General features: G+C 36.3%; 1 protein-coding gene across 1 annotated transcript in view; it reads right to left on the bottom strand.

The window, feature by feature from the left end:
- Positions 1-16,973, bottom strand: part of LOC109108178 (neurexin-1b-like) — a gene marked incomplete at its 5' end in the record, with an annotated part of 133,584 nt that overhangs the window by 88,494 nt on the left and 28,117 nt on the right. Inside the window, 1 exon segment of the mRNA XM_042768406.1 lies at positions 3,618-3,799. Coding sequence (XP_042624340.1) covers positions 3,618-3,799 — 182 coding nt within the window.

Here is a 16,973-nt window from a genome sequence, read left to right as displayed (position 1 = left end):
AATTTAAAAATGTGTAATTTTGTTCTTCTATTTAACAACATTAACTTACAATACTAAAAGATGTCTTCCCTCAGGCAGATTGCATTTTTTCATGCTTAGTTGGATGTTGTGCTTATGATCAATAATCACGTTCTTTGCATTCACCCAAACTGATTTTCAGGTACCATAGTTGTAATTTTGTGCGCTTGTGAACATAATGGCAACATATAACACATAGTACCTTACAGGGAAACACTTAACGTAATGCGTAAATGCACGTAACTAACGTAAATCAAGCAAGCTAGTATACATAGGCCAAAAAAGTGTTGGCAAAATATCACATTAGCAGATCAGAGGGAACAATATAGCTTTTTTTCCAGAAATAAATAAATTCAAGCACTTCAAATTCAAAATTATTATTATTTTTTTTTTCAGATTCACAAACTTTCAAGGATTTCAAGGACCCGTGGGCACGCTGCCAGCCCCTCAAAGGACTTCAGATGATGCCAACTCTGAAACAACATACAGAACTACTAAATTTTGCTATAAGTTTGATTGCATCATATAATAATTGCTGTTAATAGTGTTCATCATCTGTTTGATTATGTTTTTAATTTTTTTTTTTTATCGTACATTTCTGCAATATGTACAATAACTGACAGTCACCACTGATAATCTTCTATTAAATATTGTAGAAACATAATTTTCTGTAAAGTTGCTTTGCAACGATTTGTATAGTGAAAAGTGCTATACAAATAAACTTGAACTGAATTGTTTCTATGCAAAACTGCAACATCTGACACTGCAATCTTACTAACCTGCATTCGGTTTGTACCTCTTCAAGTGCACCTTCCTCATTTTCTATGGGTCTCTAGAATTGCTAGTAAACTGTAAACAAAGTAGACTTTATTCCTGCCTTTGCTACTCCCTAAGCTCTTAGCACCTTGGGATTAACAGAGACCTGAATTTGACCAGAGGCAGTGTTGGGGAAGCTACTCTGAAACTGTAGCTTGATAAATTACAAGCTACTCATAAGTTAAAGTAGTTAAGATACAGTCATACACCTACTTGCCCATTTTCATCACTTTCACTTAAATTCTTATGACTCTTTTGCTAAACTGAACATCCAATCAGAGTTCTGACTCTTGCAGACGGCCTTGATGGCAATTCAATATGCTGAATTGGACAAACTGTCTCAGATGTGAGCCCAACGAGAGCCATTGTGTGGAACACACACACACACACACACACACACACACACACACACACACACACACACACACAAAAATAACCAGACGAACACTTGCCGATGGCCTGATATTGTTGACTGTTGAATTGGTGTATCCCGGCCTTAATGCTACAGATTTCCTCTTGGTCCTATCCTTATTTGATCTTAATAAGATCCAACTGAAATAAGTATGTATCAGTCTCTGCTGTTTTTCTGTCAAGGTCCACACTGCCAAAACATCAAATTTTCCATACAGGATCAACAGAGCTTCAAACACATGCTTCAGATGCTGCACAACTCTTCAAAACATTAAACTCTCTTCGTTGCCCCCCTCTGCTGCCTCCATTCTCCTGTTTAACAGCTGATGACTTTGCAATTTTCTTTTAACAGAGAAAACTACAAACATCAGCAGCCACTTTTCAGCTTTACAAATTCAGGAACTCAGGCCACTCACATCCACAGCAAATATGTTTTCTCCTCCTCTCTCCTCACAGAGACAGAAGTATCTAAACGTCGCTTCTCCTTAACATCCTTTGCCTCTAGACTCCATCCCCTCACTTCTTTTACAAGCCACTTCTCCTACTCTTCTGCCAGCACTCATATACGCCATCAACCACTGCATTCAAGCAGGCTCAGTTAACCCCACTGCTTAAAAACCTACACTAAACACTTCATTTCTAGAAAGGTAAAGACCTGTCACTTTTCTCCCATTCATAGCAAAAACACCTGAACAAGCTGTTTTCAAACAGGTATCACCATCCCTTTTAAAGAACATCCTGCTGGATGGTAAGCAATCAGGATTTCTAATTGGCCACTCAACTGACAGACCGCCTTGTTGTTGTTGGTCACTGAAGATCTGCAGATAATGAGAGCTGATTTTAAATCATCTGTTCTCCTTCAGATCAGACAGAAATCCAAATAACCAACTGAGCTTTAAAGACCACATTACAAAGACAGCATGGTCATGAAAGTTTGCACTGCATAACATTAGTAAGATCAAGACCTTCTTAACTGAACATGCTGTCATTGTCATTTCTATGCTGGACTGTTGCAATGCTTTTCAGGCTGGATTTCTGTCATGTGCAATTAAACCTCTACAAATGGTCCAGATCACAGAAGCACGACTAGCCCAAGACAGCCTACACCACACCCCTTTTTATCTATACTGTCTACCAGTTACAGTTTGCATCAAGTTCAAGACACCTATTCTTGATGCTTTCACTCTTTCTCGTGAGTCTGCATTCCCTCCAGAAGCCTTCAGTTAGTGAGTATGCAGTGCATTGTGGTACAATCACAAAGCAGAACAAAATCACTTTCCAGAATAATTTACTGCTCATTCACTGTTCCTCGATGGTAAAATGATCTTCCTAGCTGGGCAGATGAATCCTTGACAATATTGAAGAAATAGCTGAAAACTCATGTCTTCTGTGACCAAAAATAAATAAATAAATAAATAAATAAACCTTTTATGCTTTCATGGTTTCTTAAAGCCCTCCCTGTTCTAGCCTGTACTATTCAATACAATGTTGCTTGAAACTCTTTATATTGTTAGATTTTTATAGTGTTATTGCCTCCTAAAAGCATTCAAATGAATAAATAAACAAATGTAAAATGTAAATGTGGTAAGCAGCAGGAATGTTGCTTCTTTTCTTTCTGTTTGGTATAAATAAGCCTGTCTCATTTGTCTTGCGGTGTAAGGACAGTCGTGTGTTGCTGTATGTGTTCAGTGTCCTTGATGTGTGCTGCTGTGTGCGTGTGATGTTGTTTGATGTGTCTTTTTTAATGTGTCTGTTCAGATGTGCTGCTTGTGTGTGGTGTGTCTGAACACTTCTGTGGCCACTGCTGCCATCTGATACACAGCAGAGGTGAAACTCTCAAAACCTACATTCACCCGCAGGCCAGAGTTGACCTGACACAGTGCAACACTCCAGCACTAAAGACCCATGACACTTTCACAATACTTTTTCCTGCTGTACTGTGTCTGTGTACTTTCTCTAAAAGTGTCTGTATGTGTCTTCTGTTTCATTTACAGTAATTGGTGTGTCAGTTTACACCTGATAAAAGTTGTACAGCTCTGGACAGTTGTAAATACAGCATGTCTTGTACACACCATATTCAATATAACTTCATACACATAGCAAAGCACTGTCTACAGTTGTGTCTGAAATCACACATTATCAGTGACATGTAGCATTCATTACATAGTGAATACTGTATACATGAACGAAAAAGCAGTTTCAGACAGTATAAGCATGAAATTGTAAAAACAGTGTTTGTGTGTGCCTTGTTCTCTTATGTAAATTAGTACAGTAATTAATGGATCTTTAAATCGTTTTTAGTGTAATAATACAATACACTTTTTGTATTTTCCATAACAATGTTATGTTAAATAGAGAAAGGGTCCACTTACAATGTGTAGTTTGAGATAGTCACCTAACCCAGAGGAGCTGTTCACTCGCACCAGTAGAGCTTCTTTCAGATGAGTACTGAATCCCAGCGCCAGCCGATCTGCTCGTGTGCTTGGCCGGTCGTTTGGTGGCCATGTGTATGTGATCAGACCACCGTCCCTCCCAAAAATATATGTGGTGCCTGCTGCAGGAGACACAGATGTGCAAACAAACAGAAAGAGTTTAGTCAATTTATTTAATTCATATATATATATATATATATATATATATATATATACATATATATATATATATATATATATATATATATTCTGAGCAGTAAGTAGTAAATGATTCTTTGTTGAATGCATTTCAGTGAGCAGCAGGAATCTGTAGAACAATGCACTTTCATGCTCAGATTCTGATCAAGATTAAGTTTATTTAGAGGTAGAACTTCTCTACGACCATGGAAGACTTTGCAGGTGTGTGCACCAACTTTACCTCACTGGCTGACAAAAGTCAAACAAGAGCACAGAAAAAGCATGGAGCTTTAACACATCCTGCACCACTCAATTATGGCACAAATATATATTTATGAATATTTTGGTTAATATTGAGATCTTAATTGATTAACACAATTACTTACTGACTTACTGAGCAGGCTTTAAACACCTCTTAAACACATCATACAGAGGCTTTGCAATGGAGTTTTTGTAGAGAGTGAAAGCAAGAGCAAGAGATATGAGTGAATTGCAGAGTCTCAGCGGTGCTGGGCAGTCACATCTCTAATAATAGCAAAGCTGTAAGTTTAAGAGTGCCTCCACCTCGCTGCTGAAAAATGTCAGGTAGATTTTCAGCAGCAAAACTGATAACACTGCAAGACACCACTAACAAGATTTTGCTTGCATAAATGTCTTTGTTTGTGTGTGTGTGTGTGTGTGTGTGTGTGTGTGTGTGTGTGTGTGTGTGTGTGTGTGTGTGTGTGTGTGTGTGTTTGTGTTAGTGAAAGATAAAGAGAGACAGCAGGAGAATAAGATATGAAAAACAAGATTAAATTGAAAAAAGAATAAAAAAAATTCACATCCTGTCAGTTCTTTATGCAGTCTAGAGCAGTGGTTCTCAACCACATTCCTGGAGGACCCCCAACACTACACATATTTGCATGTCTCCTTTGTCTGACACCGTTTCAAGTCTGTGAATCTCTAGTAATGAGCAGGTGACCTGAATCAGGTGTGTTTGATTAAGGAGACATGCAAAATGTGCAGTGATGGGGGTCCTCCAGGAATGTGGCTGACTACCACTGTTCTAGAGTTTTCTTTCTGTTTATTTTCTGTTGTCAAAACATGCTGGCTGTAATTAGTGTACATCATTAGTACTGGAAATGACATCAGTGTATAACTCTTTCACTATATTTTAGCTAATAAGCATTTGTAAATGCAAATATCAAACCCTGTGTCTTCTTTTATTTTTGTTCTCTACTTTTTTGTCAAAGTCAACAACTGCGTTATTCAACAGCAGCAATTACCACAGATGAGCATAGAGAGAAGAAGAAGAAATAATCACACAGAGGAAGCCAAGTGGAAAAAGAAGGTGTAAGGATCCACCCGCCGGCCCAAAAAGCGGAATCCAGCGGCCTGGTCAAAGGTTTAATGTGTATTCGGTCTTTTATTTGCGCTTCTGAATTTATCAGGATTTAGTTTGAATTTTAGTCTAGCGTCGCGTTTAATCTGAATCTAATTTCATGTGATCATTAAATTTGGGCAATATTTCTATCAAAAGCTGATCACAGATATTGATTGTTTATTAATTTAGATATTTGAGTATTCTTAAAAAAAAAACATACTTTCAATTATTCGTTCACTGCATACCCGGAATCGCTTTAGAAGTAACATTTCGGCCGATTGAATGCTCTTCCCGGACACAAACTCGTCAGTCTTCTGATCTTAAATCATTGGATGAAGGGTAAATATCTACCTTTAAGTCGGTCACGCCCTGCTTAGTCGTACAAAAAGCATAGTTTTTATATATTTACGAAAACTGCAACTTATTTAAGACAGTGATAGTCAGAAATCGAAATGGACTCAATTGATGTGCCCCATGCTCCATCTATTAAAACTTTTCGTATGAACAATCCTGAACACAGATTTTAGGTAATACCTTCGCTTTAATCTACTAGTAATAATGAATTAAGAATAATGCAGAATAAATCAAATATAACAATTTATTATCAGTCAGGTAAAATTGTATCATGCCAATTACATAATGAAAATAATTAGAAGCCAATTTAGAAAGGATAGTGTTATTGTAAATCACATTGTAGTTGTGTTGCAACTTTGCTTCTGCACAAAGACACACTGTAGCCATATTGGGAACGGCCAAGTGATCCATGCAGGAAGCACACAAATTTAACATAGTCACACATGTAACAGTTATCCTAATTTAAGACACATGGTCTAAAATGCATAGCAAAGCACTCAGGTGTTTTAGAGAATAAACTTAACTAGCTAATGTGTACATGTAGTAGCACAAACAACTATACAGTGTGCTCACCAGGTACAAAGTATTTAACAAAATAACAAATATTGAATAAATAATAGTATACCTGAATTAAGGAAGATACATAGTATGGACCATATGAAATACACTCCACACTATGGGCTTTCTGGCAACAGAATCGCGCAGTAGTGTTTTGTCACTTCCCTTAAATACTCAGACAACAAAGAAATCTTCAAATCAGATGTAAAAACATAAAAGACCTTTTGGTTCTTTAGGTTCCCGTGATCACATCAGGGTCACACCTGGCTGGAGATAAACATTCTCACAGACCCCTAAAGGGGGACACACCCCCTTCACAGCAGAGCACAATTCTACAAAAGTTTTCAATCTCTCCTATAATACAAATGACTACTGTGAAATTGAGACCAATTTACCAATCGCACAAAGACCTTTAAAATGATAACAAACATGAAAAGTTTACAATCATGAATTCTGAAGATATAGTAAATGTTTTATGTGAGCGTAACAACTTTTAGTTGCCTGGACGATGTGCCCTGGGGGGAAGGATGGGTGAAGGTACCAAAGAGCAAATGGTCTCTCTTCCAGATCTTCCTATCTGTTTGTTTGGCTCCACGAGGAGATCAAAGCCCATTGTTTTGGTGCATCTGCATTTGCATTGCGAGAGTTCCTGAAAGTCTGGCTTCACAAAGAATTCATTTCATAAGGAAATAATTTCACTCCTTACAAAGGCAAGGCCTAGCATTTCAAGAAAATGGTGAGAAAATAGATAGAATAGGATTCTATCAATCCTGCAACAGAAGCATGCACCACAGAGAGAGAGAGAGAGAGAAAAATCCACATTATCTCACATGACTTACGTTCATGGCCTTTATGTATTTTATTTATAATGCTTAAACGAGCATAGAAAAATGTGTACACTTTTAATGAAAAAAGAATCTGTATTATTTGAACAGAAAAATCAAGTGTATTATTATTTATTTTAGTCTATTGTTCTTTGTGATTGTTATTTGTGGTGGAAGGCAACAGTGTAATGTTCTCTCATGCATCATAAAACAAATGATAACAAATGTATCCCCATTTTTTGATATGTGGAATTGATAAGCTTACAGAGGTGCTAACAATGACCAAAGCCTACTGACTGAGATGTTAAGGTCTGCAAATTGTCACATGTTTAGCATAGTGACTGGTCATGTGGTCAAGGAAATGATAAAAGAAGACTATAAATATAATAAAGCTTTTCTCATTTCTAAAAAAAATCTGCCTTTTGATTCTTCTCTTTGTGCCTTCTCTCTCTTTCTCTAAACATATAATTTTTTTAAACATATGAATTTAATCATGGTTTTCAGCAAAAGCTCTTTCCAGTGAACATAAGAATGTGCAGTAATTTCAGACAAAGCCATCAATCCATCTATCTATTTTTCAAACCGCTTGTCCTATGTAATAACACCCTAAATGCATGGCCAGTCCTTAGACATCTGAATTCAGATCATTTTATCAGCCTAGCTGAGAGATAAGTTCACAAGTCTCTCAGTCAGAACTCAAGTGTGAGAATACACACATCTCTGCTCAGTCAATTTCACTGCAGTTTTCACATGACATAATTAGTGTAAGAGATGAAGTTCACATGTGTGGAGTGGGATGGCAGTCTCTCTCTCTCAGACTGCACTTCAATTGATCCACAGGAGACTCCCAGCATGCACTGCACTTTGTAAACAAGATCATGCTAAATGGTGTGATATTTAATTATCGACATGGCTACAGAAAAAAAAAATGGTAAAATGGAAAGTGAGTGGAGTTGGAATCATTTTAACACACAGCTAGAGGCAGAAACAGACTCAGAGACACTATGATCATGCTCTGCTCAGAAGGATGACTGGAAATAGTTAGCATAGCATTTTTTACGAAAAGTTAATTTACCCTGTATAGTCTCACATGGCCAGACCTTTCACAGAACTGTCACAAAACTGTCCACACTGCAGCTTATTCTGACCAAGTAATAACCACTTAGACAGGAAGAGACCATCAGACTGACATCACTAAATGCAACCTGGGCTGAGTTTATCAAAAGCTTCGTAAGCCTAAGAAGTTCGTAAAAACGATCGTACGAATGATCTTAATATTACGGTCTGTTTCCCAAAAGCATCGTAACTTAAGTAGCACTTGAAAATCATCGTAGATCTACGAGTGCTCTGGAGTAATCATAAAGCCCTAAAGCCCTAAACCAGCAATGTATTGGACCCGGAAATAACATCTCTATATTATATACTGTAGTACTATAAAATATGTATATATTTATATAAAGTATATTATTATGTAAATTATAATATAATATAATAATATTGTATTATAATAATTTTGTATTATAGTTATTATTTCTGAGTTGTCTAGAACGCAGCATTAGGTTTACATTTCAATAAACGAGCATGTAGTAGGCTACTACAATTACGAGTCATTCTATAAGGTGACATTTCAGCAGTTGACAAACGGATAGTGACTCCTAAGTAGCACTTAAAGCATAGCTACGTGCGATTGTGTTAAGTGCATTTTTGGGAAATGCATGTGAAACAATAACAAACTATCATAAAATGACTCGCGCTAAGATCAATCGTTATCAGGAAACCCGGCCCTGTTTTATTCTTATGTGCCATTTAGAAGCAAATTTATCTGAAATAGATTATACCACTATACTATTACTAATAATATAATATAATATAATATAATATAATATAATATAATATAATATAATATAATATAATATAATATAATATAATATAATGAAGCATTGTCTGCAAACAATTAGCAGAAATATTTTTAAATTCTGTGTTTTGAAATTATGCTCATCGAAAAAACATACAGATCATTTTTACAGACATAATTCGTAACATAAGACATGCATAAATTGGATCGTACAGTTCTGCTCATGGATATCTAGTTTATATGCTACGAAGTGCTTCAAAATTCTGATTATTTCATCCTAAAAGACACTGGAAACCAAATAGTAGGTCAGTCATGGTATCATATCCTGGAAAACTGTTGTTGTTGTTTAAAAATAAAAGAGTTTGATGCACTAGTATGCAGACATAATCCAACAGTCCTCGAGTCCAGTTCAACTTCTTCAGTGATATGATATTATACTGCAAAAAGGGTAAGGGTAAAAGTGTCTGCTAAATGTAATGTAATGTAAATGTAATAATTATAATTATTACAAAAATGTAAAGAAAAAAAAAAACAGGTAAATGGCAATTAGCCTGAAAACATGAATCGTAAAATGGGCAGAAATTAGTAGCACATCATATCTATGATAAAATGATTTATTTGAACTCTTCACTGTGTTTTTAATTCAACACAACATAAAACTCAATTAAATATATAAAATAGGCCATAATAATTAAAAATATATTAACTATAAGAAAATTTCCTTAAGAAATAAGAAAAAGTTTTGCAAGTATAAAATAGTTTAAAATACAGCTACATCTACATTAATCCAGATACATTTGAAAACAACATTTTCATTTCAAAACATTCTCCATCCACACTAGCATTTTGAACATTTTTCAGAAAGTTTCTCATCCACACTGAAATGACAGAAAACACTAAATTCACCTGACTTCACATACATAAAACCCCAAAAGCTCACTGAGATGATACAGATGGAAGAGACATAAGAAAATTCTCAAGCTATTCTTCTGGCAGGATTATTTTATTTCACAAAATATCTCACCAGTCACTGATGCGTCCAGGTGCCGCTCAATCACCACTATATGCTTGGTCTAAATCACAACCTGCCTCATTTTTTTATGTTTTCTGTAATATTTGCAGGACTGTGATGTGAAGAATGTACAGAGTTACATATCTTTAGCAACAATGAGAAAGTGAACAGCACATACTGATATAAACATAGATATTGGTACACGTCTAAGCATGCGTCATCGTTTTCAAATACCTCCGTTTTCACAGTCCATAGAACAATGTGAAAATGGCATTTTGAAATGTATTCACTTGGGAGAGCATCTTCAAACAGTTCCGCTTTCACAGAACAAAAATGCTCTCTCATACTGGAAGGAAGGCAAAAATTCAGAAAAAAAGATGCATTTTCATATCTATTTGGATTAGTGTAGACATAGCCTACGCAGCTGTGGTTATGTTGGCGGAAACTGAGTCATCAGTGTCCCAAAGTCTAGTGAATCAGAGCCAGTGCCTGAATTCATGTACACAGCATATTGATTCATGACCTAGGGAGCTGATTAAGAGCTGATATCTGTGTCTCCTGCCACATGACTTGTAGTTCCTCCTATAGCAGCAAAAGTTGCTGCCAAAGGTTTCATTTAGCTGCTTATAAGACCGGCATGAAGTTGAGGATGAACTTTGAACCAGTTCTCTCTACAAATCTTTTTCGGTTTGCCCTACATTTGGTGGGATAGACTGATGAACACTCGGTACTTTAGCAAAACCAGCTTTGTTAGGGTGACCAAATGTCATCTTTTTCCCGGACATGTCCTGGTCGGGATTTCTAAATTGGCTAGATTTCATTTTGGCTTTGCTTTTCTATTGTCTTCTTACTTGCTGAAGGTAATGTCTGCAAAGTACCAATGATGTGCAGGCAATGTGAATAATCGAGCAATCGTGACGTGCAAGAATGTGGGATATACAGGGAATGGCCATAATGTATGAGGAGTGTAGAGAGCACGGCATCAGGAAAACAAAGCCAAAACCCAGACATTTTAGGAAAGGCAGAAATCCCAGCCAGGACATGTCTGGGGAAAAGAGGATGTATGGTGTATGGTCTAAGGTCATGTGTAAGTTGTTGGGACTGAGGCATGGTTCACTAATCAATCTCTCTTGAGAAGAACAGATTTGCTTTGTGTGCCTTTATTGAAAGGGCAGGGCACCTGTGCAACATACACATCCAGTCTCTTCCTCTATAAGGTGGGGTACGTGATTTCTGGTAGCCAGTGTTGATATTTCAAATCATCGAAACAAACACACACCTACCCCAAAAGGGTCTTGCCCATATTTTGAGCCCTGCCCCACACATACGTACCCAACCAAGGCAACGATTATGGCGGAATCTACTGTGCCAGCCAGCCGAGGGTATGATGTCATCAATAAGTGAAAGCAATGTGTGTTACTGTGGTAATACAGGTCGAATATGTTTTGGTAGTACTGTGTGTTTTAACATGCATACAGTAGGTGGCCAACCAGAGTGTGCTTTCTTTTTTTTTTTCTTTTTTTTGCCTCTGTGGCTGAAAAGTACATTTGCAGCTTTTGACAGCTGAGTGGCGCTTTAACCAAGTTATCAAACAAAGGCATCAAAGCACATTTTTCCAAATAGCCGTCAGCTTTGCCTCATTGGTGTGTTACATTCGACGCCTGCAGTTGGGGGAAAATGAAGGAAAAACACTGTAGTTAAAATATTTAATCTTCACGGGTGAAAATTTAGTAGCCTACTTATGAAGTTATGTTTGTTTCTTAGAACGAATAAAACAGAATAGAACATCCACATACTTTGTTATTCGTTACCTGTCCTTTAATTTGTAAGATTACTACTTGGGAAAAGATATCTGTCTGTACACTGATTACAAAAATTGTTGCATGTTTTATAAATTATTTCCATTATTTTAGTAAAACGTAATGCACTGAATAATTTCGCTCCCATTATTAATACTGAGTGTGACGCACAACATTTATTCTTATTTGTCTACATATTTTTTATTCATTACAAATTTTTTTTGTTTTTATTTAGTATCATTGCATGTAAAAATAACTAACTTTGTAATGCATATGCAAAATGTAAAACTGCAATCACAGTCTATAGCATTTTATAACTATTTGTACAATAATATCTGACTTAACCTGCTTTGTATCATTATTTGATGTAAAAGAGATTTATTAAAACAATCAAAATCAACGAATTGGAGCAGCATCAGCCATTAGACCATTTTAAAACATCAAATAGCCTATAATTTATATAGGCTATTTGACATCTGTCTCGGTTGTAGACTTGTGAAGATTTATTTTAAATGTGGATCCCATACTGTAATCTAAAAGAAACATGCTCTATTACTATTCATATTCAAGTGTTTGTGCGGAAAATTATTAATGTGCATGCATGAAAGGGAGGCGCCCTCACGATCCTTTTTTTTTTTCAATCCTTTTTTTATTAAATTCTGATAATGAAATAACTTAAAATTGGGGTGGGAACTTGAAATGTCTACTTTTAAACGAACCAACTTGAAATGTCTACTTTTAAACGAACCAATTCAAAACGAAAGTGAATACTCCCTGATTATGTAATCTGTGAATGTTGCATTTCTCTCCGTCCATGTGGATAGAGTCAGCACTGTTAATGTCATCTTGCAGCCAACAAGAAAACATTAGTTTATTAATAAAAAATTAAAATGTCTCCTTTTTCCACAATTATTAGGCTACTTCTCCCTGTGCTTTGTGGCAAACTTAATACATGTGCTTGAGCGCAGAATATATTAAGGCTCATTATGGAAAATACAAAAATAATATAATAGAAACATACGTTTAAATTAATAAATAAACATATACAACTACTAGTAACTAGAAAAATCTTATGTGGGGGGCAGACCTATTAAATACCCTCTAGACATCTCAGTTAAAGTTTTTAAAGCATTTTATACGTTTGCATAAATTCTTCTTTCAGAAATGTCCGTAATGGAGAGATGACTTAACAGTGATTTTTCCTTTTGAAACACAAAAACGAAAATTGAAATAGAATTGATATTTTATGTTTTGAGAATGGTCAACCCTTCTCCATTCTGCAAATATTGTTGCTTCTGGTTTGTGCATTGTAAATCACATAAAGTCTACAAAATATGTGGCCTCCCAAAAACTTTTTTGTTAAGTCATGATGCATGTGTATTTCCCAAATCTAAAATAGCCTATAAAACACATTCATAGACGGATACTTTTCTGATGTCTGGACCCTGTTTGGGATTTAGAAAAACATAAAGAGATGGTTCAATATATTGGTAATGAATACATTCTGTGGGAATTTATATTTCAGGTTTTGACTGCGAATGTCACGTCAATAATGCTGGAATTGCCCAATAATGAAACTAAAAAGAATTAGGCCTACATGATGTCTCGGGACAGTTTCATATTACTGCAATATATTTTTACATTTGTATTAATAAAACAACATACAATTAAAATTGAAAATACTACAAAGCAGAATAGGCTATACATTAAGAACAAAAGGCAATTTGTACATATCTCACGAGGTGGCTAAATCGTATGAATTTGTACGAGTGATTTGTTCTTAATGTATAGCCTATACTGCTATATTTGTGCTAAATCGTACGTATTTTACGAGTTGAAATGACCTACACCTAACCCTGTCCCTAAACCTACCTGTCACTGGGGTCTAGATAAATCGTACAAAACTGTACGAGTGAGATCGTATGAATTCATACGAATTAGCCACCTCCTAAAATACGTACAAATTGGTTGTGAGATAACGATGCCTAAAACAGACACTTTGCCTAAACCTGCTCTGCAAGTTTAAAAAACTTATTCCTTATGAAAGAGAAAGAAATTCACACCTTTATTTTTCAACCCCCACAAGCTATGCAGAACTATCCCTAATCCCCAACCCCATCCAGCTGGACTGAATTCAGTCACGCTATGGTTACTTAGTGCAAAATGGACATGCTCTATCTAAAAAAAAATTGGTGTAACTTAAACCAGCGAACTGTAGAATACACATTATATATATATATATATACACACCTACTATAGTTTTTGTTTTGACTAGCTTTCACATCAGTACTTAATTGGCTAATCGGGAGCACCGGGACGATTCCTGGTGGGCCTGTCTGTTTTTTGGCCGTGAGGGCTGTGTGTTGTCATGCTACTTGAGTTGAAATATGCTGCCTGCACTCACATCATACTCTTTTTATTTATTATATTCCTGCAGCCCATATTATTATTTTCACTAGACCATAATAATAACAAATTCTCAATTGATTATTTATCATTATTTTTGCGAAAATCATTGTTATTTGTGAACGTAGGCATTTCAGGAAGACTTTAAGATAAAGCGGAATCCTCTGCCAGCTGCTCCCACTTCACAGCGAGCTCAACTCGCACTAACTGCACTCAGGTTCACCGTCCGCAATTTGATTGTACAAAATCAGTCTGAGGTGATTGCAACTTATTGATCATGAACCCAACATTTAGCAAGGCAGGTAAACATTCAGGCTACCTGTAGGAAGACGTATTTCATTGTAAGTTAATACTGTTAAATAGAGAGAGAGAAAAAATACATTAAAAATAAAAACCTAGTGTAGGCCATTCTTAAACTTGGACCTCATTATATTGAAGTACAAATCCAATCACCAGAAGCAACCTACACTCTCCATGTGTTCTTTCATTGAAAAGTATGCATTTTTATTAATTCACAGGCTATATGGTTGAAATAATATTTTAGTTTAAAACTTTAAGTGCCATAGTTTAAAAAAATGCTTTATTGACTGATGTTTCATAGACCTTCAGTTTTTTTTTATACTAGATTCAACTTGAATCTCAATACTATTAAACTGACTTTAAGTCCCCCAGTTGAAAAGGGTGAAAATGTCACAGTGCATGTTAAATAGCCGAAATGAACTTGTATCTTGTATTCAAACTGGCTGTTATTAAGCCTCTCATCAAAAAACCACAACTTAACCCCAAAGAACTAGTTAATTATAGACCGATCTCGAATCTCCCTTTTCTGTCCAAGATACTAGAAAAGGTAGTATCCTCACAATTATATTCCTTACAAAAAAAATGGCATCTGTGAGGATTTCCAGTCAGGATTCAGACCGTATCATAATACTGAGACTTGGCATCCTTAGAGTTACAAATGACCTGCTCTTATCATCTGATCGTGGTTGTATCTCTCTATTAGTGCTATTGGATCTTAGTGCGTTAGTGCGTTCGACACTATTGACCACACTATTCTTTTGCATAGGCTAGAACACTTTGTTGGCATTAATGGAAGTGCATTAGCATGGTTTAAATCATACTTATATGACCACCATCAATTCGTAGCAGTGAATGAAGAGGTATCATATCGTCCACAAGTGCAGTATGGAGTACCTCAAGGCTCAGTACTAGGGCCGTTACTCTTCACGTTTTACATGTTACTCTTGGGAAATATTATCATCAAACACGGTGTTAGCTTTCACTGTTATGCTGATGATACTCAGCTTTATATTTCTTTGAGACCCAGAGAAACATACCAATTTGAAAAACTAACGGAATGCATAGTTGATATAAAAAACTGGATGAAGAGTAATTTCTTACTGCTAAATTCTGAAAAAACAGAGGTGTTAATTATAGGACCTAAAAACTCTGCATGTAATGACCTAAAACGCTGTCTAAGATTTGATGGCTGCTCTGTCAATTCTTCATACTCAGTTAGGAACATAGGTGTGCTATTTGATAGCAACATTTCCTTAGAAAGCCACGTTTCTAGCATCTGTAAAACTGCATTTTTCCATCTCAAAAATATATCTAAATTACGGCCTATGCTCTCAATGTCAAATGCAGAAATGTTAATCCATGCGTTTATCACCTCAAGGTTAGACTATTGTAATGCTCTATTGGGTGGTTGTTCTGCACGCTTAGTAAACAAACTCCAGTTCTAGAACCAGGAAGTATGATCATATTAGCCCGGTCCTGTCAACACTGCACTGGCTCCCTATCAAACATCGTATAGATTTTAAAATCTTGCTTATTACTTATAAAGCCCTGAATGGTTTAGCACGTCAGTATTTGAACAAGCTCTTGTTACATTATAGTCCCCCACATCCACTGTGTTCTCAAAAGTCTGGCAATTTGATAATACCTAGAATATCAAAGTCAACTGCGGGATCCTTCTCCTATTTAACGACCAAACTCCTGAATAACCTACCTAACATTGTTCGGGAGGCAGACACACTTTTGCAGTTTAAATCTAGATTAAAGGCCCATCTCTTTAACCTGGCTTACACATAACATACTAATACACTTCTAATATGCAAATGCGTTAAAGTATTTTTAGGCTGCAATAATAAGGTAAACCGGAACCGGGAACACTTCCCATAACACCCGATGTACTTGCTACATCGTTAGAAGAATGGCATCTACGCTCATATTAGTCTGTTTCTCTCTTATTCCGAGGTCACCGTAGCCACCAGACCTAACAGTGAAAGCTAACACAGGGTAACTGCAGTCACCCGGATCCAGTATGTATCCAGCCCAGATGGTGGATCAGCACCTAGAAAGGACCTCTACAGCCCTGAAAGACAGCAGAGACCAGGACAACTAGAGCCCCAGAGACAGATCCCCTGTAAAGACCTTGTCTCAGACGACCACCGGGACAAGACCATAGGAAACAGATGATTCTTCTGCACAATCTGACTTTGCTGCAGCCTGGAATTGAACTGGCCCCCCGACTGAGCCTGGTTTCTCCCAAGGCTTTTTCTCCATTCTATCACCGATGGAGTTTTGGTTCCTTGCCACTGTCGCCTCTGGCTTGCTTAGTTGGGGACACTTCATTTAGAGCAATATCGTTGACTTGATTGCAAATTATTGCACAGATACTATTTAAACTGAACTGAGCTGCATGATGACATCACTGAATTCAATGATGAACTGCCTTTAACTGTCATTTTGCATTATTGACACACTGTTTCCCTAATTAATGTTGTTCAGTTGCTTTGATGCAATCTTTTTTGTTTAAAGCGCTATATAATCACGGAACTTGTAGATAGTTAACAACATAGTCTAGATTAACCCACAGTAACAAAATTTAACAATGAATTTGTTAACCCACAGTAACAAATTTTAACCGATTAATCGCCTATTTT

Source organism: Cyprinus carpio, chromosome A13 (assembly GCF_018340385.1).
Source record: "Cyprinus carpio isolate SPL01 chromosome A13, ASM1834038v1, whole genome shotgun sequence".
NCBI lineage: Eukaryota > Metazoa > Chordata > Actinopteri > Cypriniformes > Cyprinidae > Cyprinus > Cyprinus carpio.
Note: the sequence above shows the minus strand (reverse complement) of the source record. Positions and strands in the feature narration are given on the sequence as shown.